The sequence below is a fragment of the Chiloscyllium plagiosum genome, unplaced genomic scaffold, assembly GCF_037043375.1.
Source record: "Chiloscyllium plagiosum isolate Xiang-an unplaced genomic scaffold, Cpla_swu_hap1 HiC_scaffold_35, whole genome shotgun sequence".
Classification (NCBI taxonomy): Eukaryota; Metazoa; Chordata; class Chondrichthyes; order Orectolobiformes; family Hemiscylliidae; genus Chiloscyllium; species Chiloscyllium plagiosum.
The window spans coordinates 10,881,339-10,904,685 of record NW_028270173.1 but is presented as its reverse complement, the minus strand read 5'-3'; the positions used below and the strand labels follow the sequence as shown (position 1 = coordinate 10,904,685).

Sequence of the window (23,347 nt, the reverse complement as noted above, 5' to 3'; positions counted from 1 at the left end):
AGGGGGCAGAAACCCTCAAGGTTTAAACATACTGGGAAATGTACCCCACCTTACAGGGCCACATCCCAAAAGGGGGAAGGCGCTCACTTTTCCAGTTTCTCCATCAGTGACCGGCTGAGTGGCCTCTCGCTGGGCACTTTCTCTCGCATTTTCCGTAAATGCATTTTCTTTCACAACTTCCCTCCAGAATTTCTTTCATTCCAATAACCCACATTCCGGATCATATCGGACCAAAACATTCCCAATGTTAGCGAGGGGTCCTGCTTTCCCCATACGTGGGGGAGGGGGGGGGGGGGGGGGGGGGATGAAGAAATGATTTCAGATTAAAATATTCTTCACCCGGTGACAGTTTCCGAAATGCTGCAATTGTAATTTCTCACTGAAGTTGTAAACTTGTTCCGGAAGCTGCCATCCTCTTCCTTTCTGTAAACGGTCAAAGGTGAGACATCGCAAAGTTTTCTCAACAGAAATCGCGTCGCTTTCAAGTGCCGTTTAATTCCATCTTGGGGAAAGTTTACCCGAGGGAGCTGCTCCAGTCACATCCAGCCGACGGCGAATTAGTCCGAGACTCTGCGATGGACGGTGCCGGTGGATACAGAAAGGAAGCTCTGTATGAACTATCACCATCTCGGTGCTGCCTGAGCTGAATGTGTTCAGCAGCGCAGGGACATTGGAACTGAAAGGGGTTTGCATCAGGAAGTGCTGAGGGTGGACATGGATTCCAGACAGCAGGGAGAGAGTTGGACCGAGGAGGTAATCTGTCCCATTTGTCTGGATTTCTTCACCGATCCGGTTATACTGGAGTGTGGACACAACTTCTGCCGCTCCTGTATCACCCAGAGCTGGGAAAAGCAGGAGATAAACTCCTGCCCGGAATGTAGACAGGAGTTTCCGGACAGATCCCTCAGAGGAAACCGGGCCTTAGCGAATCTGGCCGAGAAAGCTCGAACATTAAATCTGAATCCACAAGAGAAGGAAAGTAAACATCACTGTGAGGAACATCAGGAAGAACTGAAGCTGTTTTGTGAAACTGACAAGAAATTGGTCTGTGTGATTTGTAGAGATTCCCGGGAACACAAATCTCACAACTTCATCCAGATCACAGAAGCTGTTGGAATCGACAAGGTAAAAGGAAACACATTCCATCCCCTGATTATTTCATCACATTTTCATGATCTAATACTTTTATTTTCTCATTTTCTCTCCCAATCCCAGGATCCGGTGAAATCTGCCTTGGAATCTCTCACAGGGAAGAAAGCGGCGGCTCTCGAAATGGAGCAGCAGCAAAAACAGAAGATTTCAAAAATTCGGGTAAAGTCCCATGGAGATCAGCTTCAAAATTTGATTTGTTCATTTTTTTTTTGCAGAAACATATTGTGTTTATATTTCCCCTGACAGGAGGAATCCAGCAGCCTGCAGACCCACATCAAATCCGAGTTCACTAAAATGCACCAGATGCTGACTGAGAAAGAGCAGAGTTTACTCCGAGATCTCAGGGAACAAGAGGAAAACATTCTCAAACCAATGAAGCGAAATCTTTATAAAATTCAAGATAATTTAAATTCTCTTCAGGAGAAACTCTCAACGTTGGAGAAACAGTTGGAACGAAAAGACAGAGTGGTATTTCTGAAGGTGAGGGATTATATTTCAGATTAGTTCAGTGAAAGTGACTGTGAACAGTCCCAACATGATGCAGTCACCCATCCTCCTTCATTCCCCCTGTCACTATCTCCCTCTGCTCCTTTCTCCCTCATGGTTTTCCCTACTTTCCTGTTTATACATTTGTGTCAATCGCACTGTGTGACAGTGGATTCCATACTTCCATCACTTTCTTGATAACAATATTTCTCCTGAAATCCCCATTGGGTTTATTTGTAATTAGATTATGTTCATATATTCCAGTTTTCAGGTTCTTCAGAAATGGAAACATGTTGACTAAATCTATAGATTCAATCCTTTTCATAATTGCCAGCTTTCAAGTCAGATATTTACTTCAGAAAAATACATTAATGTTTCCTTCAATCCTTTACAGTTGTTTGAATTTTTTTGACCTTCTCCTGCTCTTCAATATCCTTTGTGTCACATCCTCTTTCTATTCCATGTCTGCAATAATCAGACTTGACAATGCTCAGCAGGTTGTAACAATGTGAGTGCAATTGCTGCTTTTTAGATATGGACAGTCAGTCTCTGTCAACTCAGATTGGTGTTCTGTTTGTTTCAGGAGGAAGCATCTCGGGAGAGGAGGTAGGACATGTGCTTTACTGACACTCAGTAAAATTACTCAGGGAAGTGTTTGTGATGAACTTACAACAATCATTTTGTTTTGTTTGCAGGATTAGTGATAATAGTAATGAGCTCTCACTAACAGATGGTGCCCTGTCTCCTGAAAAATTCAACATTGTTTTACCATTTCCTGTGTGGAACGAAATGCTGGAAACTATTAAATCTGGTAAAGCTCAGATAAGTTGCTTTGTTTTGATTCCTATTTTAAAATTTGGATTGTTATGTGTATAAATATTAATGATAGTATAATTAATGCTCAGTTATAAAGAAAGCTGGATAATAATGGCTTTCACTGTCATTGACAAAGTATGGGGTTTGGACCTCTCCCAAAACTGAAGTCAACAGGAATTGGGGAAAACTCTCCACTTGTTGGAGTGAAACTGAGCACAAGGGAAGATGGCTGTGATTGTTCAAGGTCAATCATCTCAACTCAAGGACATTTCTGTAGGAATTCTCAGGGGAGAGTTTTTGCCTAGAAATCTTCAGCTGCTTCCTGAATACATTTTCTCCCATCCTGGGGAGGGGGATGGGTGGAGATATTCTCTAATAATAGGACAATATTCTGCCCCATTTGAGAAAGAAACTGACACCTCAGTGAACCTGCACGGTTACTGCCTTTGCTGTTTGAATTCATGTATCGCTGGACATTAAAGTGCGTCTGGGAAAATTAAGTTAAAAATCACACAACATCAGGTTGTAGCCCAACAGGTTTAATTGGAAGCACACTAGTTTTCGGAGCAACGCTCCTTCATCAGGTGGTTGTGGAGGACACAATTGTAAGGCACAGAATTTATCGCAGAAGTTTACAGTGTGATGTAACTGAAATTATACATTGAAAAATACCTTGATTGTCTGTTGAGTCTTTCATTTGATCAAATACCATGATAGTTTCACTTCTTTCATGTGTAAATCACAAAACCTTTTCTTAAAAGTTGCATTCTCAGGTTAACTGTTATAATTGGTGTTAGCTGGACAATATGTTGAAGGTGTTAGCCCCCTGTATTCTCTGTCTGATATTTAGATTGATTCTAATCTAAAAAGTGAGATAATAGAGTTTTACATGAATTCATGCAGCTTTTGAGCAAAGTACAATGTAACTCTGCAAGTACAAATTCACTCCACAAAATATATGTATATGTGTGCATGTGTGTGCATGTGGGTCTTCTGTGTGTCTGTCTGGGTTTGGGGATTGTGAGTATGAGAGAGAGAGTGTATATATGTGCACTAGCCCATAGCACTGTGTGTGTGTGTAGCACTGTGTGTGTGTGTGTGTGTGTGTGTGTGTGTGTGTGTGTGTGTGTGTGTGTGTGTGTGTGTGTGTGTGTGTGTGTGTGTGTGTGTGTGTGTGTGTGTGTGTGTGTGTGTGTGTGTGTGTGTGTGTGTGTGTGTGAGATAGCGAAGTTCCATACCTATAGGGAGGGCCTCAACCGGGATCTTAGGTTCATGTCACACTACAGGTAACTACCATTGCACTATACACACACACAGACATTCCTATACACACACACAGGCACTCCTATACACACACATACATACGGACACACATATACATAGACACTCACACACACCCTGACAGACACACATACTCCCTCACTCACACATGCATCCTCTTAGAGACTTAGACCACTCGACACTCACGCACACCTGTACACAGACATTCACAACCCCCCACCCCAGACACACACATGCACCCCCTCACAGACTTAAGACACGCTACACTCACATACGCACACATATACCCTCTCTCACACTCACGACCCTCCAACCCAGACGCATATACTCACACACAAACAGGGTGCTGCAAGCTAGTGTGGGCAGGAATAGGAGGATCGAGCAGATGAATGCATGGTTGAGGAGCTGGTGTATGGGAGAAGGATTCACATTTTTGGATCATTGGAAACTCTTTTGGGGTGGAAGTGACCTGTACTAGACGGACAGATTGCACCTGAATTGGAAGGGGACTATACTAGCAGGGAGATTTGCTAGAGTTGTTCGGGAGGATTTGAACTATTAAGGTGGGGCGGGGTTGGTGGGGGATGGTGGTGGTGGCGGTGGTGGTGGGACCCAAGGAGTTAGTGAGGAAAGAGATCAATCTGAAACTGGTACAATTGACAACAGAAGCTAGTCAAACATTCAGGGCAGGCAGGGACAAGGTAGGCCTAATAAATTAAACTGCATTTATTTCAATGCGAGGGGCCTAAAAGGGAAGGCAGATGAACTCAGGGCATGGTTAGGAACATGGCACTGGGATATCATAGCAATTTCAGCAACATGGCTCAGGGATGGACGGGACTGGCAGCTTAATGTTCCAGGATACAAATGCTACAGGAAGGATAGAAAGGGAGGCAAGCGAGGAGGGGGAGTGGCATTTTTGTTAAGGGATCATTACAGCTGTACTGAGGGAGGACATTCCTGGAAGTACGTTCAGGGAAGTTATTTGGGTTGAACTGAGAAATAAGAAAGGGATGATCACCTTATTCGGATTGTATTATAGACCATCTAATAGTCAGAGGGAAATTGAGAAACAAATTTGTAAGGAGATCTCAGCTATCTGTAAGAGTAATAGGGTGGTTATGGTAAGGGATTTTAACTTTCCAAACATAGACTGGGATTGCCATAGTGTTAAAGGTTTAGATGGAGAGGAATTTGTTAAGTGTGTACAAGAAAATTTTCTGATTCAGTGTGTGGATGTAGCTACTAGAGAAGTTGCAAAACTTGACCTACGCTTGGGAAATAAGGCAGGGCAGGTATTTATTGGTCAGGGTATTGTGTACAGGAGTTGGGAGGTCATGCTGCAGCTGTACAGGACATTGGTTAGACCATGGTTGAAATATTGCATGTAATTCTGGTCTCCTTCCTATTGGAAAGATGTTGTGAAACTTGAAAGGGTTCAGAAAAGATTTACAAAGATGTTGCCAGGGTTGGAGGATTTGAGCTATAGGGACAGGCTGAATAGGCTGGGGCTGTTTTCCCTGGAGTGTCGGAGGCTGAGGGCTGACCTTATAGAGGTATACAAAATTATGAGGGGCATGAATAGGATAAATAGATGAGTCTTTTCTCAGGGGTGGGGGAGTCCAGAACTAGAGGGCATAGGTTTAGGGTGAGAGGGGAAAAATACAAAAGAGACCTAAGGGGCAACCTTTTCACACAGAGGGTGGTACATGTATGGAATGAGCTGCCAGAGGAAGTGGTGGAGGCTAGTACAATTGCAACATTTAAAAGGCATTTGGATAGGTACATGAATAGGAAAGGTTTAGAAGGATGTGGCCCAAGAGCTAGCAGGTGGGACTAGATTGGGTTGAGATACCTGTTCGGTTTGGGCTGGTGGGACCGAAGGGTCTGTTTCCATGCTGTACATCTCTATGACTCTGTAACTCCTCAGATACTGAAACATACTGAAACTGACAGATCCCAAACATCACCCCGACAGGAGCTCTCTGTCTCCTGAAACTGAAGGAAGTGGTGGGGGCATTCATCAGAGTCCAATTAACTTCCAGATTCTCTGAAAGACCCCTTGAGTCTCAGTTCTTTCAATTATTTTATTCAAGAAAATGCAGAAGAGAATGCCCTTTGATCAGGACAAAACACCATTCCTCTGATTTTATCACAAAGACTATATACTTTATTCTTATTGTAATTGATGAGATAGATTACATTATCAACTGGTCCACATTGACAACTGTCTAATTGAGACCCTGCATGCAGTAATCACAGAGTCATACTGTTATTTATACAGCATGGAAAAAGACCCTTCAGTCCAACTCGTCCATGCTGACCAGATGCCCGAAACTGATCTCCCATTTGCCAGCATTTAGCCTATATCTCTCTAAACCTTTCCCATTCATATACCCATCTAGATATCTTTTATTATATTTTAAAAATATTTTATTGAAAAACATTTTCTTTACAAAATGATAAAATTACAAAAATATGAAAATATAACATTAAAACAACAACAGTAAACAATAAACCAGCTACTACACTGCTCTACAAAGAAATCACAATTACACTCATTACACATCAATAAATAAATAAGTAAATAACTATCTCTGCTCAGCGTATCAAGATCACAGCTCTCAACCTTCGAGAGCAACAGTTATTAAAACCACGTTTGTTCAAAATGTTTCCTCTCAGGACATTAGGCTTATTAAACCAAACCATCATGTCTCGACAAAAGCCCCAAATTAAAGCGGCGGACAGATCTGCTTCTAAATAATTCAAGAAGGACTGCCATGTCTTATAAAAAAATGTCCATTTTCTATTGCACCATGTTTGTAAGAAAGTCCAAGGGAATGTGTTCCACAATTAACTTATGCCACCCCAACAGACCCGGGGGGTTCTCAGATACCAAGCACATCAGAATGTTCTTCCTTGCACAAAAGTGAGGATGATAAAAACCTTTCACCCATGCACTTCTGAGGGAGATAAATTTGGCAAACGCAGAAGAAGAGAAACCGGGTCCGCCTCGACTTCGGTCCCCAAGACCCTCTCTATTACTCCTGCCGCAGCACTCCAGTACGGACGGAGCCTGTGGGAGGACCACAGACAATGAGTGAAGGTACCCGTATTTATTTTACACTTGGGGCACATTGCTGTTTAAATTTCGCAGATGATCGGGGGCCAGATGAAACCTATGAAGAAACTTTAACTGCATGGCATGGGTTCTATTACATATCAAAATCCTCCTTGAATTCTCACAAATGTCCTCCCACGTTTCCGGAGTGACCTCCACTCCTAACTCTCTCTCCCAGACCTCCCATAATTGCTCGATGTCACCCGAGGAACATCGCCCCAACAAATGATAGAGGTACTCACTGAAAGAGTGCTCTTAGCCTGGAGCACCTTCTTTTCTGTATCAGATCTAAAACTCTCAGCCAGAAGCGTAGTCGCTTTTCGGATAAAATCTCTGATCTGAAAAAAAACGGAAGAGATCCCTGCTCAATAATCCATTCTTCCGAGTTATTTAATCAAATAACATTAATGTGGCATCTTCAAACACATCACCCAAACAAGAAACTCCCCTATCCGCCCAGAATGTAAACCCAGGCCATTATCCTTGGGATACCAACTCTGGGAATTTGGAAAGATGTCTTAGACATATTGCCCTCCATCTGTCTCATTGCCCTCCATCTGTCTCATTGCCCTCCATCTGTCTCATTACCCTCCATCTGTCTCATTACCCTCCATGCTTTGACAGTATTAATAATATTTGGATTGTGACAACGTTCTGTAATTGTCCTCATTTTGTCCAGAAACAACAGGTTAATAAGAGGACACTTTGCCTGAAAGACCTCAATGTCCAACAATATCGATGCCAAGTCCCCAGAGGCCCAATCACTCACAAAAGGTAGTAGGGAGCTCAACTGATATTTTCTGACGTCCGTGAGATCCACTCCTTCCAACTCCTGGGACATTTGCAATTTTGTAAGATTGATAAGAGACCACTTATGGTGCCAAATAAAGGAACTAAACCAACCATTCAATTTCCAAAACATTTGTCTGGGAAAAAGCAAGAGAAACATCCTCAGGGGGGTATAATAAGTGGGGAAGATCTTAATAACACCAAATCAACTTAGCCATGATATTGGAAGGGCCCCCCAGCTTTGAATGTCCTGTTTAATTTTGCCAAGGAAATGAACAAAATTAGCCTTGAATAACTGATCAAAACTAGGGGTACCAGAGATGCCAAATAAAGAAAGCCTCTGTGTGCCCACTTAAAGGGGAACCCACCTTCAATGTCCGGTGTTCCCCTAAGACTGCCCCATAGGCATTGCCTTGATTTTGGAAAATTGATCTTGTAACCTAAGGAAAAGCCAAATGATTAATACGTTGTATCAGATCCAGCACCGAAACTGCCGGTTTCAGAAACCTTATAAATGTTGTAATTATACCCACCTCCACTGTTTTCTCTGGCAGCTCATTCCATGCACACACCATCTTCTGTGTAAAATCGTTTAAAGCTTTCTCCTCTTACCTTATGTCTTCTAATGTCCTCTGACATATTAGGAATGTTTGAGGACTCTGGGTCTATACTTGATGGAGTTTAGAAAGATGAGGGGGGATCTAACTGAAACATACAGAATACTGAATGGCCTGGACAGAGCTGATGTTGGGAAGATGTTTCCATTGGTAGGTGAGACTAGGACCCGAGAGCGCAGTCTTAGAGTAAAGGGAAGACCTTTTAGAATGGAGTTAAGGAGAAACGTCTTCAACCAGAGAGTGGGGAATCTATGGAATTCACTGCCATAGAAGGCTGTGGAGGCCCAGCCACTGAGTATATTTAATACTGAGATAGGCAGGTTCCTGAGTATCAAGGGAATCAAGGGTTACAGGGAGAAAGTGAGAAAATGGGATTGAGAAACTTATCAGCCATGATTGAATGGTGAAGCAGACTTGATGGACTGAATGGCCTAATTTTGCTCTTATGTCTTATGGTGTTCTAGTCTTACTGTTTTGGGCTGAAAATGTGTTGCTGGAAAAGCGCAGCAGGTCAGGCAGCATCCAAGGAGCAGGAGAGTCGACGTTTCGGGCATGAGCCCTTCTTCAGGAATCCTGAAGAAGGGCTCATGCCCGAAACGTCGACTCTCCAGCTCCTTGGATGCTGCCTGACCTGCGGCGCTTTTCCAGCAACACATTTTCAGCTCTGATCTCCAGCATCTGCAGTCCTCATTTTCTCTTACAGTTTTGGACAAAGCAATCAAAAGGAGCAAAGCTATCTGTTACCCTCTCTAACCAGGACAGAAGAGATTGAAAGGATACTGGAGTGGGAGGAAGATCCACTTATTAGTGTTTAATGTTGGGACCAAGAACAAAGAGGAGACAAGAGACTTCATTTGGAGAATATCAAGAATTAGGAACAAAATTAAAGAATACAACCTTAAGGGTTATATTCTGGGCATGACTACCTGAGTCACATACAAACTGACAAAGAGGTAAGAAAGTTAGTGAAGTAAATGTGTATCTAAAGGATTGGGGCAGGAATGAAGGGTTCAAGTTCGTGAGGCACTGGCATCAATATTGTAACAGGAATGAACTGCACCATTGGGACTGTTTCCACCTGAACCAAGGTGGGATCTGGATCCCTGCAGGTGAAATAGGTGCTCACAGGACTTTAGAAGAAGGAAGGGCCCAGGAGCGGTTATTAAAGTGTCCAGAAAATGCAATAGGACACAGATTATGGAAAGAATCAGGAACCTAACTTCTGCCACACGAGATAAGGGAACCAGAACGAGAAAGTGGTAAGGTCACTAAGGGTGGAGGAGACAAAACACAGGAAGTGAACTTGGACCACAGATTAAAATCGGCTGGTGGAATGTTGTGGACATTACAGAAATGTGGCTGCAATTGGGTCAGAGCTGGGAATGAAATATCTGTCCAATCAAAAGGACAGACTGATTGGCAGAGGGGCTGGGGTTTTGGAATTAGAAATGCAATTAAATTTATAAGAAGAGATGTAAAGACGGGTAACGTAGAATCTGTGTGGAAAAAAACACCCCAATGGAAGTTACGTACAGGTCCCCTAGGAGTAGTCAGGCTGTCGGGGAGAAAATAAACCAGGAGATTGAAAAGGCATGTAAGAAAGGCTCTCTTCTAATAATCAAAGGGATCTTCAATATTTGGGTGAACTGGGAAATCAAGTTGGTAGTGGATCCCAAGAAATAGAATTTGTTGAATGTCTAAGACATAGTTTTTTGGAGCAGCTTGTGGTACAGCCCGCTCAGGAAGAGGCAATTCTGGATTTGGTGATGTGCGATGAGCCAAATTGGATTAGGGAGGTTAAGGTGAAGGAACCCCTTGGGGGGGGGGAGTCATTGCAAAATGATTGAATTCACCCTGCGGTTTGCGAGGAAATCACATGTAACTCTATTAGAATTGAATAAAGATAACTGTAAAGACATGAGGGAGGAGCTGGCCAGAGATGATCGGAAGGTGAACCTCGCAGGGAAGATGGTGAAGCAGCAATGGCAGGAACTTCTGGGTGTAACTGGGAGGCACAACAGAAATTCATCCCAAGGTAAAAGAAACATGCAAAGGCAAGGATGAGGCAACCATGGCTGAGGAGGCAAGTGAGGGACAGGATAAAAGCCGACAATGTGGTAACGCTTAGAGGGATGCCAGAGAAGGGGAAGCCTTTAAAAACCTACAGAGGATGACTGAAAAAACAACAAGGGAGAAGAAGTTGAAATATGAGTGTAAACTAACTCATCATATTGAAGAAGATTGCAAGAGTTTTTGTTTAGATGCATAACAGGTAAGAGAACAATAAGAGGGACATTGGACTGCTAGAAAATGAAGCTGGAGAAGTAACAATGTCAAAGAAATGGGAATGGAACTGAATAGTGCTTTGTATCAGTCTTCACGGTGGAAGGCACCAGGAGTATAAAAGAACTTCATGGGAGTCGGGGGCAGCGATGAATGGAAGTGCATGGTAAAATGGGGCAAAGTTAGCATCAAGGGAAGGTCATGCCTGACAAATCTGCTAGAATTCTTTGAGGAGGTAATGAGCATCTTAGACAAAGAAAAGTCAATGGATGTTATCAATCTGAACTTCCAGTAGGTCTGTAATAATGTGCCACACAGGAGGCCGCTGAGTAAGAAAAGAGCCCGTGGTGTTTGAGGCAAGGTACCAGCATGGAGAGAAGCTTGGCTATTTGGCAGAAGGCAGAGAGTGGGGATAAAAGGGTCTTTCTCAGGACAGCAGCCAGTGACCAGTGGTGTTTCGCAAACGTCAGTGTTGGGACCACAACTTTTCACTTTATACATTAACGGTGCAGATGAAAGAACTGAGGGCATTCTGGCTAAGTTTTCAGATGAGACAAAGTAGAGGGACAGGTAACACTGAGGAGGGGGGAGGCTGCAGAAGGATCTGGACAGGTTAGGAGAGTGGGCAAAGAAGTGGTAAATGGAATACAATATGGGAATGTGTGAGGTCATGCACTTTGTAGGAAGAATAGAGGCATAGACAATTTTCTAAATGGAGAGAAAAATCAGAAATCTGAAGTGCAAATGGACTTGGGTGTCCTAGTTCAGCATTCCCTTAATTTGCAGATTGAGTTGGTAGTTGGGAAGGCAAACACAATATAGATATTTATTTCGAGAGGACTGGGGGAATGTTTTCCCAGACACGTGGAGGGGTGACCCAGCAATGGGAGTGCAGCAGATTTCTGAACCGCTGTCCACCAGGAGGGCCTCAGATTTTCATCAACATTTTAATAGAGTCTGGTCTAGTCCAAGACTTGTACATTCCTACTGTCGACCCTGGGGGGGGGGGGGGGGGGGGGGGGGGAGAGATCAAGGCAGGGATATGCCTGCCTGGTTACCCCAGATCAACACCTTTCACTCAATGTGGGGGGTGGGGTCAGGGGTCAGAGGTGATGACCTGGAGGAGGACTGGGCGTTGGTCAGGGCATTGTGGTGGTACATTCTGCAGCCATGAAGACATCCATTGCTAACCTCAGTGTTAACAGCAGCGGGAAGGCTCAGCACTGATTCTATATCCTCTCCCTGAAAAAACCAGAGGTACACGGTGAGCCTCCTGCATTTCAGGAGATGGCTTCGTGGCTCCTGGACAGGCAGGGAAGGGTCTTCATGAGTCATGAGTCACCTGACCTCCAATTCTGATTGGCCCCTTTTTTTCCAGCTGGAGATCGTGAGGGTCAAAGAGCATGTGCCCGGCTGTCTGCTCCAGCTCATGGTTTGTTTCAGAAGCACTGAACTTCTGAACATGTTGGATGGGACCTGATCAGACCTGCTTTTTTGGGGAAGTGTCTACTCTTCTTAGCTCCATCAGTGACGGTGAACCTATCCTTCTCAGGGGGAAATTGTATCCTTGGGGAGGGGTCCATGGTGATATCCAGAAGAGCTCAGCATCGGTGGAGAAATTGAGGGACTTGTGTTATGACACGGGGTAAACCCCAATGCAATTTAAACCAGCAACACAGAAAAGATTCATCCCAGGCTGTAAACCGTTAAAATTCAAAAGGCAAAGAAGTATTTCAAAAGTCACTACTTAGAGAAAAAAATGGAAGAACTTTATTCTTTAAGTTTAACAGACAATATTAACGAACAACTATTGACAACTCCTTTCTCTTAAACCTTTCTTATACCTCCCACTCTACAATATTAGTCCATAAAAAAATCCAGATGAAGATTTACAAAAAAAAATCACATTTCAAAACCAGTCAGCTTTGCCGAGTTTCCTCTGCAGATTTTCTGCTGTAGATTCGCTCCAGGTCAGTTTCTATGTTCTGCTGTACAAACGTCTTTCACAGACAGGTACTTTTCAGAGAGCTCTTAAACTAGCAGCCTTCATCTGTTGGTTGTTCAATAGTTCTCTCTCAACTGTTCAAAAATATTTGGTTTTATACCACAGAACATCAGATTGTTTCATTGGTTTTAATATCAAAATACTAAATTCAAATTTGATTGGAGTTTGGTATCTTGGGGCATAATTTAAACTGATTGGCCAAATTTGAATTTGTTTTTGTTCCATAGCAACCCAGCTACTCTGTAGTTACATTGTTACCTTCAAAGTTTGTGCGAAGATTTGTAGCTCGGGTGCTCGTTGTTGTGGTTCTATTCGCCGAGCTGGAAGTTTTTGTTGCAAACGTTTCATCCCCTGGCTAGGCAACATCATCAGTGCTTGGGAGCCTCCTGCGAAGCGCTTCTTTGATGTTTCCTCCGGTGTTTATAGTGGTCTGTCCCTGCCGCTTCCGGTTGTCAGTTTCAGCTGTCCGCTGTAGTGGTTGGTATATTGGGTCCAGGTCGATGTGTTTGTTGATGGAGTTTGTGGATGAATGCCATGCCTCTAGGAATTCCCTGGCTGTTCTCTGTCTGGCTTGCCTTATGATAGTAGTGTTGTCCCAGTCGAATTCATGTTGCTTGTTGTCTGCGTGTGTGGCTACTAAGGATAGCTGGTCGTGTCGTTTTGTGGCTAATTGATGTTCATGTATGCGGATTGTTAGCTGTCTTCCTGTTTGTCCTATATAGTGATTTGTGCAGTCCTTGCATGGTATTTTGTACACTACATTAGTTTTGCTCATGTTGGGTATCGGGTCCTTCGTTCTGGTGAGTTGTTGTCTGAGCGTGGCTGTTGGTTTGTGTGCCGTTATGAATCCTAGGGGTCGCAGTAGTCTGGCTGTCAGTTCTGAGATGCTTCTGATTGTTACCTTGTTCCAGACACTCTGTACTTCTCTAAGTCCTTGCTAGCTTTTCAACACTTTTAAAAGTACATACACCCACAACTTCATAACTCTTCCCCAGAAGCAAATGGATCATCATAATGAGAAAATTGTTTCATTTATTTTGTCTCAAACCATTCACTACATTATCATGACACACATATGACTTTAATCTAAGTTCATATTAACTTCTTCCCACATCAATATAACATTGAAAGATTGTCTAAGATTACATTCTTACGACTCACAACACGTGTGGCATGTAATTTACAAGTCTGTAACATAAGAGTCCAATGAAATAGTCGCATTTTCTTGTCTTTAAAGCTTTCCAAGAATGTAGAGGATTATGATCCATGTACACCACCATCTCTGACACATTGTTCGTGACATACACATTAAAATGTTGGCAGGCCAGTACCAAACTCAATAGTTCTTTTTAAACCGTGGAGTATTTCCTCTGGAATATGTCGAGTTTCTTCGAAAAGTAACTAATTGGCAGTTTAATACCGTCCTCATCTTCCTGCAGCAGTACAGCTCCAGCACCCATGTCACTAGCATTGTTGGAAACTTTAAAAGGTTTTGAAAAGTTTGGTGTAGCTAAAACTGGTGCAGTGGTTAATATTGATTTCCAATGGGCGAATGCCTCCTGGTATTGTTCTGTCCACTGAAACTTTGTGTCATTCTTCAGCAAATCAGCTAATGGTGCCACTACACTGCTGATGTTTGTAACAAACTTCTAATAGAATCTGCTCCTAAAAATTGAAGCTCCTGTTTCTTTTAGGTTGGTCGTGGAAATTCCTTGACGGCCTCATTTTTGCATTCTGTGGGGTCAACCTTCCAAACTTACTAAAGATTACTACATCGTCCAAACAGACTGCACAATTTGTTAACCCAACCACAACTCCATTTATGTGTCTTTGGAATATGGTGGGTGTGTTCTTCAATCCTAAGGGTATCACTTTAAATTGATATAGCCCATATGAGGTTACAAATGCAGAAATTTATTTCACCATCTCTGATAAAGATTCCTGCCGGTAACCACGCAGTAAGTTCAATTTGGAGATGTAACTGGCTTATCCAACTTTCTCAATACAGTCCTCCAATCTTGCAATTGGATAGAAATCCGATTTGTAATGGTGTTGACCTTCTGATATGCCATGCAAAATCGCTGAGTCCCGTCCGGTTTGGGAACTAAGACGATCAGCGAACTCAACTCGCTCTGGCTTGGTTCAATGATGTCCGTCTCGAGCATGGCCTCCACCTCCATCTGGACCTGTCTGACTTTGAGGATTCAGTCATGGGGTGTTGTTTTATTGGAGCAGTATTCCTTACATCTACTTCTTGTACAACAGCATCAGTCCTCCCCAGCTGATTCTTACAATCAGCTGTCCTTATACTCCCCAGCTGTCCTTATACTGCAGCAACAAACCTTTCAACTGTGTCTTATGCTCCTGAGACAGGTAGTTTACTAAACTATCCCACTCCTCAAGGACTTCTTTATTTTCTTAATCTATTTTAAGACACCTCAAAAATCCGCATCATCTGGATTTGATTCCTCACTCTGCGGGTCAGTAACTAACACCTGTTTCTCTAGTTCTTTCTCTCTTGTGTCATACGGTTTCAGCATGTTCACATGACATACCCAATACCCTTCTTTCCTATCTCTCATCTTTACTAGATAGTTCACCTGACTCAACTTTTTCTCAATTTGATAGGGACCACTAAACCTGGCTTTGAAGAGATCACTGGTCACAGTACTAACACGTCAAAGTCTCAGAGATTTTATCTGCCACCTGCTTCATTCTATGCTGTGCCATCTTTAGGTGCTGTTTAGCGAACCCACCTACTCAATTTAATTTCTCACTCACCACCGATACATAATCTAATTGTGAGATCTCCGACTTTGGTCCTGTCCATTTTTCCTTAATTAATTTTAAAGGGCCTGTCATTTCATGCCCAAATGTTAACTCAAAGGGAGTGAGCTGAGTAGATTCATTTGGGGCGTCTCTATTGGCAAACAGTATGAATGGGATACCTTTATCCCAATCATTCTTGTAATCCTAACAGTATGCTCTCAACATGGTCTTCAAGGTCTGATGCCATCTTTCTAAAACTTCCTGGAATTCAGAATGACATGCACTATCCTAAGCTCCTTAAACAGCCTAGCAGAAAAATTTGACTCTTGATCTGACTGAATCTCTCTGGGTAGCCCACACCCTGTGAAGAAAGCTACTAAGGAGGAGAAAGTGAGGGCTGCAGATGCTGGAGATCAGAGCTGAAAATGTGTTGCTGGAAAAGCGCAGCAGGTCAGGCAGCATCCAAGGAACAGGAGAATCGACGTTTCGGGCATAAGCCCTTCTTCAGGAAGAAGGGCTTATGTCCGAAACGTCGATTCTTCTGTTCCTTGGATGCTGCCTGACCTGCTGCGCTTTTCAAGAAAACTACTAAGTCCTCTAGCACCCATTTTGCCTTGATACTCCGTAATGTAATGTTTCCTCCGGAAATCCGGAAGACACATCCTTTAAGGTTAACTCGTACTGGTTCCCACTTTCAGTTCTCGGGAAGGGACCTACACAATTAATTATAACCCACAAGAAAGGTTTATTTCGTAGTGTAGGATCTCCCCTTCTCCCAACTTCTATCCCTCACAGGATGAAAGTCTGGCTGGAAGCTTATCTTATGCACCAACATGTACTCACCTGCTAATTCTGCTGCCCTGAACTTTCTGTTCCTCCACGTGAATTTGTACCATCTCTGGAAGTGAGTTTTTAAACTCCTCCAGTAGAATAATCTCTCTTAGAGCCTCAAAGGTCCGAACTATCTTTAAGACTCGCACCCATCTACCAAAATGACCATGTTTAATTCTTTCAAACTTAACATAAGTCTCACCTTGTTCCTTCTTTATGTTTCTGAACTATTGTGAAATGCTTCTGGTACCAAATCATAAGCACTTCAAAGAGACTGTTTGACCTCTTCATAATCTCTTGACCTCTCATCTGACAGTACAGCAAATACCTCACTAGCTCTGCCGACCAGTTTACTCTGAACTAGGATCACCTATAAATCCTTGGATCACTCCATCTGCCTTGCAAATTCTTCAATGAAATAAAGAAGGCTTCAACACCTTTCTCATCAATATGTGGCAGAGTTTTGACATGTTTGTCTGCATCAGTACCTTGTCTTTTAATCTCCATTCTGTTAACTTGACTTTGCGAAGTTGCAACTTCTCAAGTTCAAATTTTCTCTCTTTTTGTGTCTCCTTTTCTTCTCTCTTCCCTTCTCTCTCCCTTTCTTCTCTCTTTGCTCAGCTCAGACCCTTCTCTCTTTTTCCTCTCTCTCTTTTTCCACTCTCTCTCATCTCTCTCCCTCTCTCTTTCCTCTCTGTCTCTTTTTTTTATCTTCTAACTCCTCAATTCTAATTTAAGATTTTCTACCTCTACTACACTTGTCTGTTTCTCTGACATATCTAAGTATTTGAGTAACTCCTTTACAATGTCAGCTTTACTTTTGTCCTCGGTTAAACCCAAATCTAACTTATTTGTTAATTCTAAAAGTATGGCCTTTTTCTTTCCTTCTAAACTTTCTTGACAAATTTGAGAATCACTTTCAAATCCCAGAACCTCTTTCACAATTTGAAGAGCCATTTCTCTCACTTTTAAATTAACCAACCACAAGTCACCGAAATTAAACAAATTGTCTCACCTATGTTTTATTTAAAGATCTGGGATAATAACCTGCAAGTGTTTAAATCTACTGGGCTTTCTCATACCCCAAATCTATTCAAATCTGTCTAAACCTGTTCAAACCACGAATCTGAGACACAAACTGTTCAAATCCTGGTAACGAGCCCCCAAACTGTTACAACACAGGGTAAACCCCTCTGCTAATTTAAACCAGCAACATAGAAAAGATTCACCTTGTGTCCTAACACTTGGTTAAGACCTTTGACTTGGTCTTGGTAGATGTCTGGTCAACTCTCCGTCCCGATTCCATTGCCTTCCTCTTTGTGAGGCCTGGGTTAGAGTGTCCAGAATTGACCACCTCTACATTTCCAGGACGTATCCATCCTGTGTTCCGAAGATGGGGGATTCATGTGACAGGAACTACTCTCTGATCACAACCTGGTGTCGAAGAGGGAGCTCGTTCCGTTCAGCGTCAGAGTGACGTCGGCCCTTTAACAACCTCCTGATGGAGGACGAGTGGGTTCGGGACTTGTTTTCTCACTTCCAGACTGGCGGGAGAAGGAGGGTGGGGGCTTCCTCTCCCTGAGGCTACAGTGAGATGTGGGCAAGGCTCACGCCCGTCTCTCTGTCAGCGGTTCACGTGGGGGTCAGTGAGGAAGAGGCAGAAATCCAAGATCGAGGGGTTGCAGAAGGAGCTGGTCAACCTGGAGTCACGTCTCAGTCAGCCCGATGTGGACCCGGCCCTGTGGGGGGTGTATGAAGAGAAGAAGGTTGCACTCTGGGATCTGCAGCTCACTGGGTCCTGGGGTGTGTACGTGAGATCACGGATCCAGTTCCTTCAGGATCCCGACCCCCGGCTCCCCTTCTTCTACTCACTGGGAAAAAGGCCCAGGATCCACCAGCAGCACCTTGTTCCAATGGCAGATCCCCCATCTTGGATCTGGAGGGAATCAGGGCCCAATTGAGGGCCTATTATTGGGCTCTGTTCTCTCCAGATCCGTCCAGTGAGGAAGCTCGCAGAGTTCTGTGGGAGGAGCTGTGGCAGGTCAGTCCCGAGGACACCGAGAGGCTCGATGCCCCTCTGAGCTTGGAGCTGACCCCTGCCCTCGCCCGTCTTTCCAGGGGCAAGACCCCAGGGCTGGACGGGCTGACCGTGGGGTTCCTCAGGACATTCTGGGATATCCTGAAGGAATGTGTCGTGACCGGAGAATGCCCCTTTCTTGGTGCAGGACCGTCATCACTCTGTTGCCTAGGAAGGGGATATCTGTTTGTTAAAGAATTGGTGCCCGGTTTCCCTCCTCAGCACAAACTACAAAATCTTTACCAGGGCACTTTCGACATCCCTTGGCACCTCGGGACTCTGTCAGCTTTCGGGTTTGGGACACGTTTTGTCGCCGGGATCTGAGTTCTGTATGCCGCCGCGGAGTGCCCAGTGAAGGTTAACGGGTCCCTGACGGTGCCCCTACGCTGTGGGAGAGGAGTGTGTCAGGGCTGACCGCTGTCAGCCCAGCTTTATTCTCTCTGTGTGGAGCCATTCCTGTGCCTCTTGTGTGAACGGCTTTCAGGTTTCGCTCTACGCAGGCCGGGGCTGGAGGGGATTTTTCTGGCTTACACCGACGCCGTGCTCCTCATGGTCACAGACCCAGCTGACATGCTGAGGATGTGCGAGTGCCAGCTGGTGCAGGTTCATAGTTCCTTAAAAGTGGAATCGCAGCTGGATAGGGCAATGAAGAAGACGAAAGTGAGGTCTGCAGATGCTGGAGATCAGAGTCAAGATTAGAGTAGTGCTGGAAACGCACAGCAGGTCACGCAGCATCCGAGGAGCCGGACAATCGACATTTCGGGCAAAAGCCCTTGAAGAAGGCATCTGGTATGCTTGCCTTTACTGCTCAGTGCCTTGAGTAAAGGAGTTAGGATGTCATGTTGTGGCTGTACAGGACATTGATTAAGGTCACTTTTGGGATACTGCATTCAATGGACTCCCTCGATAGGAAAGACATTGTGGGACTTGGAAGGGTTTATACAAGGTTGACAGAACGCTGCCTGCTTTGGGGCGTTTGAAGTATAAGGAGAGACTGAATCAGCTGGGGCTATTTTCCCTGGAGCGTCGGAGGATGAGGGGTGACCTTTTTCAGTTTTATAAAATCACGAGGAACATGGATAGGGTAAACAAACAAGGCTTTCTCTTGCGTAGGGGAGTCCAAAACCAGAGGGCATTAGTTTAAGGTGAGGGTGTTGAAGACTTAAAAGGGATTCAAGGGTCAACATTTTCACGTACCCTGCCACCTCAGTATGGAATGAACTGCCAGATGCAAAAATACTGCAAAAAATACGGAGGTATGGCATTGAGGGTGAGTTGGACGTTTGGATTAGGAGTTGGCTGGCTGGAAGAAGACAGAGGGTAGTAGTTAATGGCAAAGGTTCATCTTGGAGTGCCGTCACTAGTGGTGTTCCGCAAGGATCTGTTTTGGGACCATTGCTGTTTGTCATTTTTATAAATGACCTGGAGGAGGGGTTAGAAAGTTGGGTGAGCAAGTTTGCGGATGATACGAAAGTCGGAGGAGTTGTAGACAGTGAGGAAGGATGTGGCAGGTTACAGCGGGATATAGATAAGCTGCAGAACTGGGCAGAAAGGTGGCAAATGGAGTTCAATGTAGCTAAGTGTGAGGTGATTCACTTTGGTAAGAGTAATAAAAAGATGGGGTACTGGGCTAACGGTCGGATACTTGGTAGTGTGGATGAGCAGAGGGATCTTGGTGTCCATGTACACAAATCTTTGAAAGTTGCCACCCAGGTAAATAGTGCGGTGAAGAAGGCATATGGCGTACTGGCTTTTATTGGTAGAGGAATTGAGTTCCGGAGTACTGAGGTCATGTTGCAGTTGTATAAGACTCTGGTGCGGCCACATCTGGAGTATTGTGTGCAGTTTTGGTCGCCATACTATAGGAAGGATGTGGAGGCACTGGAACGGGTGCAGAGGAGGTTTACCAGGATGTTGCCTGGTATGGTAGAAAGATCGTATGAGGAAAGGCTGAGGCACTTGGGGTTGTTTTCATTGGAGAAAAGAAGGTTTAGGGGTGACTTGATAGAGGTGTATAAGATGATTAGGGGTTTAGATAGGGTCGACAGTGAGAATCTTTTTCCTCGTATGGAGTCAGCTATTACAAGGGGGCATAGCTTTAAATTAAGGGGGGGTAGGTATAGGACAGATGTTAGGGGTAGGTTCTTTACTCAGCGAGTCGTGAGTTCATGGAATGCCCTGCCAGTAGCAGTGGTGGACTCTCCCTCATTATGGGCATTTAAGCGGGCATTGGATAGGCATATGGAGGATAGTGGGCTAGTGTAGGTTAGGTGGGCTTGGATCGGCGCAACATCGAGGGCCGAAGGGCCTGTACTGCTCTGTATTCTTCTATGTTCTATGTTCTATGAAGTGGTGAATGCTGGTACAATTACAACATTTAAAAGGCATTGAAATGGGTAGATGAGTAGGAAGGGTTTGGAAGGATATGAGCCAAGTGCTGGCAAATGGAATCAGATTAATTGAGGATATCTGATCAGCAGATATTTGTTTCCGTGCTGTACAACTCTATGACTCTAAATTCTTCAGTTTGTTTATTATTTCTGTTTCCAGAGTGGAAGGGAGTTTGGGAGTGTGAAAGCAAGTTCAACCCATTTTTTAACACACAGGAAGGAAAGAAACTCAAAAGCTGACAACTCAAAGCAATGTCCATGTGAAAATCCCATGTGAACATTGTACATCAGAAACAGGAGCAGGAGTGACCCCGAAAGCTTGCCCTGTCATTCATAAAGATGGCGGCTGATCTGATTGTGACCTTAACTCAATTTTCCTGCCTGACTCCCACAATCTTCAACTCCCTCATTGATCAAAAACCTGTTTAACTCAGCCTCCAATATATTCAATGAACTGGGCTCCACTGCTCTCGAGGGGGAGAGAATTCCAAAGATCAATGATCCCGAGACACAAAATCCCTCCCCATCACCATGTTAATTGGCAGGGCCCTTATTTTGAAACTCTGTCCCTGGTTCCAGGTTCCCCCACGATGGGAAACAGCCTCTCAATGTCTACTCTGTCAACACCTTCACCATCTTATATATTTCAATAAGAACCTCCCATTCCTCTAAACTCCAATGAGTACAGCCCCAGCCTGAAACCTTTCATCACAAGGGAACTGCTTCATCCCAGGAACCCACCGAGTGAACATTCTCTGACCTGTCTCCACTGTTTCAATAAAGCTCTTTCCCAATGGCCCCAACCTCAGTCTAACCAGGGCCAGCTGAATTCCTTTCGATGACATTGAATTTCAGGAGATTTAATTGGTAATTTGAGATCAGATTCAGCATTTCCACTTCCAATTTTGTGAAAACCCATACCCAGGGACTGTCTCTAATTCTCGGTTTTTCCTCCCAGTCTCTGTGACCCTGGATGTGGAAACAGCAAGTCCCCAGCTCGTGGTGTCTGAGGATCTGAAGAGTTTGCGATTGATTCGGACCAGGAGGAGTCTCCCTGACAACGAGAAGAGGTTTTCAAATCGGGGCAGTCTCTGTGCCCTGGGATCAGAGGGATTCACATCGGGGAGACATTACTGGGAGGTGGAGGTGGGGGGGAATCAGGGCTGGAGTCTGGGAGTAGCCTCAGAATCTGTGGAGAGGAAGAGATGGGTCAGTCTGATCCCGGAGAATGGATTCTGGACCATGGCGCGGGATGAGGATCAGTTTTATACTAACACCTCTCCTCTATCCCCTCTCTCTGTCGGTCAGATCCCCAGGAAGGTGGGAGTTTATCTCAGTTATGAATCTGGGACTGTTTCATTTTACAACGTGGACACCAAGTCCCATCTCCACACCTTCACTGGGAATAAATTCACTGGGAAACTTTTTCCTTTCTTCGAGGTTTGGGGTTTAAACAAGTTTCTGAGAATCAGCTGTTAAAGGGGTGGGGCCTCCCTGACGTCACAATGACCCCCGGGTTTAGGGTCTGGGTCAGGGATTGGGGTCAGAAACCTCCCATTGACAACAGGATGTTACTGAATGTGTTATTGAATTCTGAGATTATACTTTGTAACATCACAACCAAACTGTCAATAAATCAGATACAAATATAAATGTCAGATGGTGAAAATAAAAAGTAAATTAAATATCTTGTGTCTCTCCTTCCTTCATTTACTCCCGGCTTCAGTCCCATCCTCCATCCCTTCACCTGTTTCCCAGTCTGGAGCTGGGATTTCTCTGTGTTTCCATTTCTCACTCTGCATCCGGAACATGAAATCCTGAGGGAGAAATCCAAACACTGAAGGGTGACAAAGCTGCATTTACATAGCATCCTCTATTGAGCTTCTTGTATTTTTGGGGAAGTAAGTTAGCCACAATCCACTCTCTCCCAGGATATGCTGTATCCCCGATGTTTAACTGTCTCTGAACTCCAGTTCTCTGTGCAGAGATGCTGTCTGACCTGCTGAAGATTTGCAGCATTTTCTGATTTTATTTCTGATTTCCAACGTCCCCAGGATTTGGATGTGTGTCACCGCCATCTGCGGTGGCGGTCCTGTACCATGTTTCTGAAAAGGCTCTGACACCAAAGCTATGGCCTGTGCTCGAGCCAGCCCCACAGGCCAGGTGGAGGTGGGGGCGGGGTGGGTCATGAATCTTGTCATGGTGACTGTGAAGAAGGTGGAGGAAGGATCACCATTTGACCGGATCTTCTTCCTGAAGAGAATCCTCCTGGATTGCTGTGGATTCTATCTTCTATATTCTATCTGCAGGATTTCCCCAGAGGGGGCTACTTTGACATGACCTTCAGGAGTGTGAAGCAATGGGAGTGTCTCCTGAAGGTATTCGAGGAGAAAGGAGGTGAGGGTCCCCACTCCGTCCTGTCTGTGGCTCCATTGTTCATTCTCCCTGCACAGAGGAGCCGTGTCTCGTTCACCCTCCCCACCTTATCCCTGTAATCTCATCCTGTCTCACAACCCTCCGAGGTGTCTGCGCTCCTATAATCCGGTCTCGGAATCTGACATCCCCAATTTTACCTTCTCTGCCATTGGCCGTCATACCTTCAGCTGCCTGGGCCCAATTCCCAGGTGACGCTTTTCATCCTCCCGATGAAGTGAAGCTGACAGAGAGTGGAGGGTGACATGTGCCTCTCCAGTCAGGGGCTCAGAATAACAGTGAGATGTCAGAATGGTG

At 44.5% G+C, this 23,347-nt stretch overlaps 1 protein-coding gene across 1 annotated transcript; it reads left to right on the top strand.

Annotated features, from left to right (window-relative positions):
* Window positions 1-333: 333 nt before the first annotated feature.
* LOC148140052 (zinc-binding protein A33-like) lies at window positions 334-22,297 on the top strand. The gene is made up of 6 exons (XM_087979225.1): window positions 334-1,125; window positions 1,216-1,311; window positions 1,399-1,632; window positions 2,222-2,244; window positions 2,334-2,449; window positions 21,576-22,297. Exons 1-6 carry the CDS (start codon window positions 715-717, stop codon window positions 22,094-22,096), a joined length of 1,401 nt encoding a protein of 466 aa, XP_087835351.1. The 5' UTR covers window positions 334-714; the 3' UTR covers window positions 22,097-22,297.
* Window positions 22,298-23,347: the final 1,050 nt, after the last annotated feature.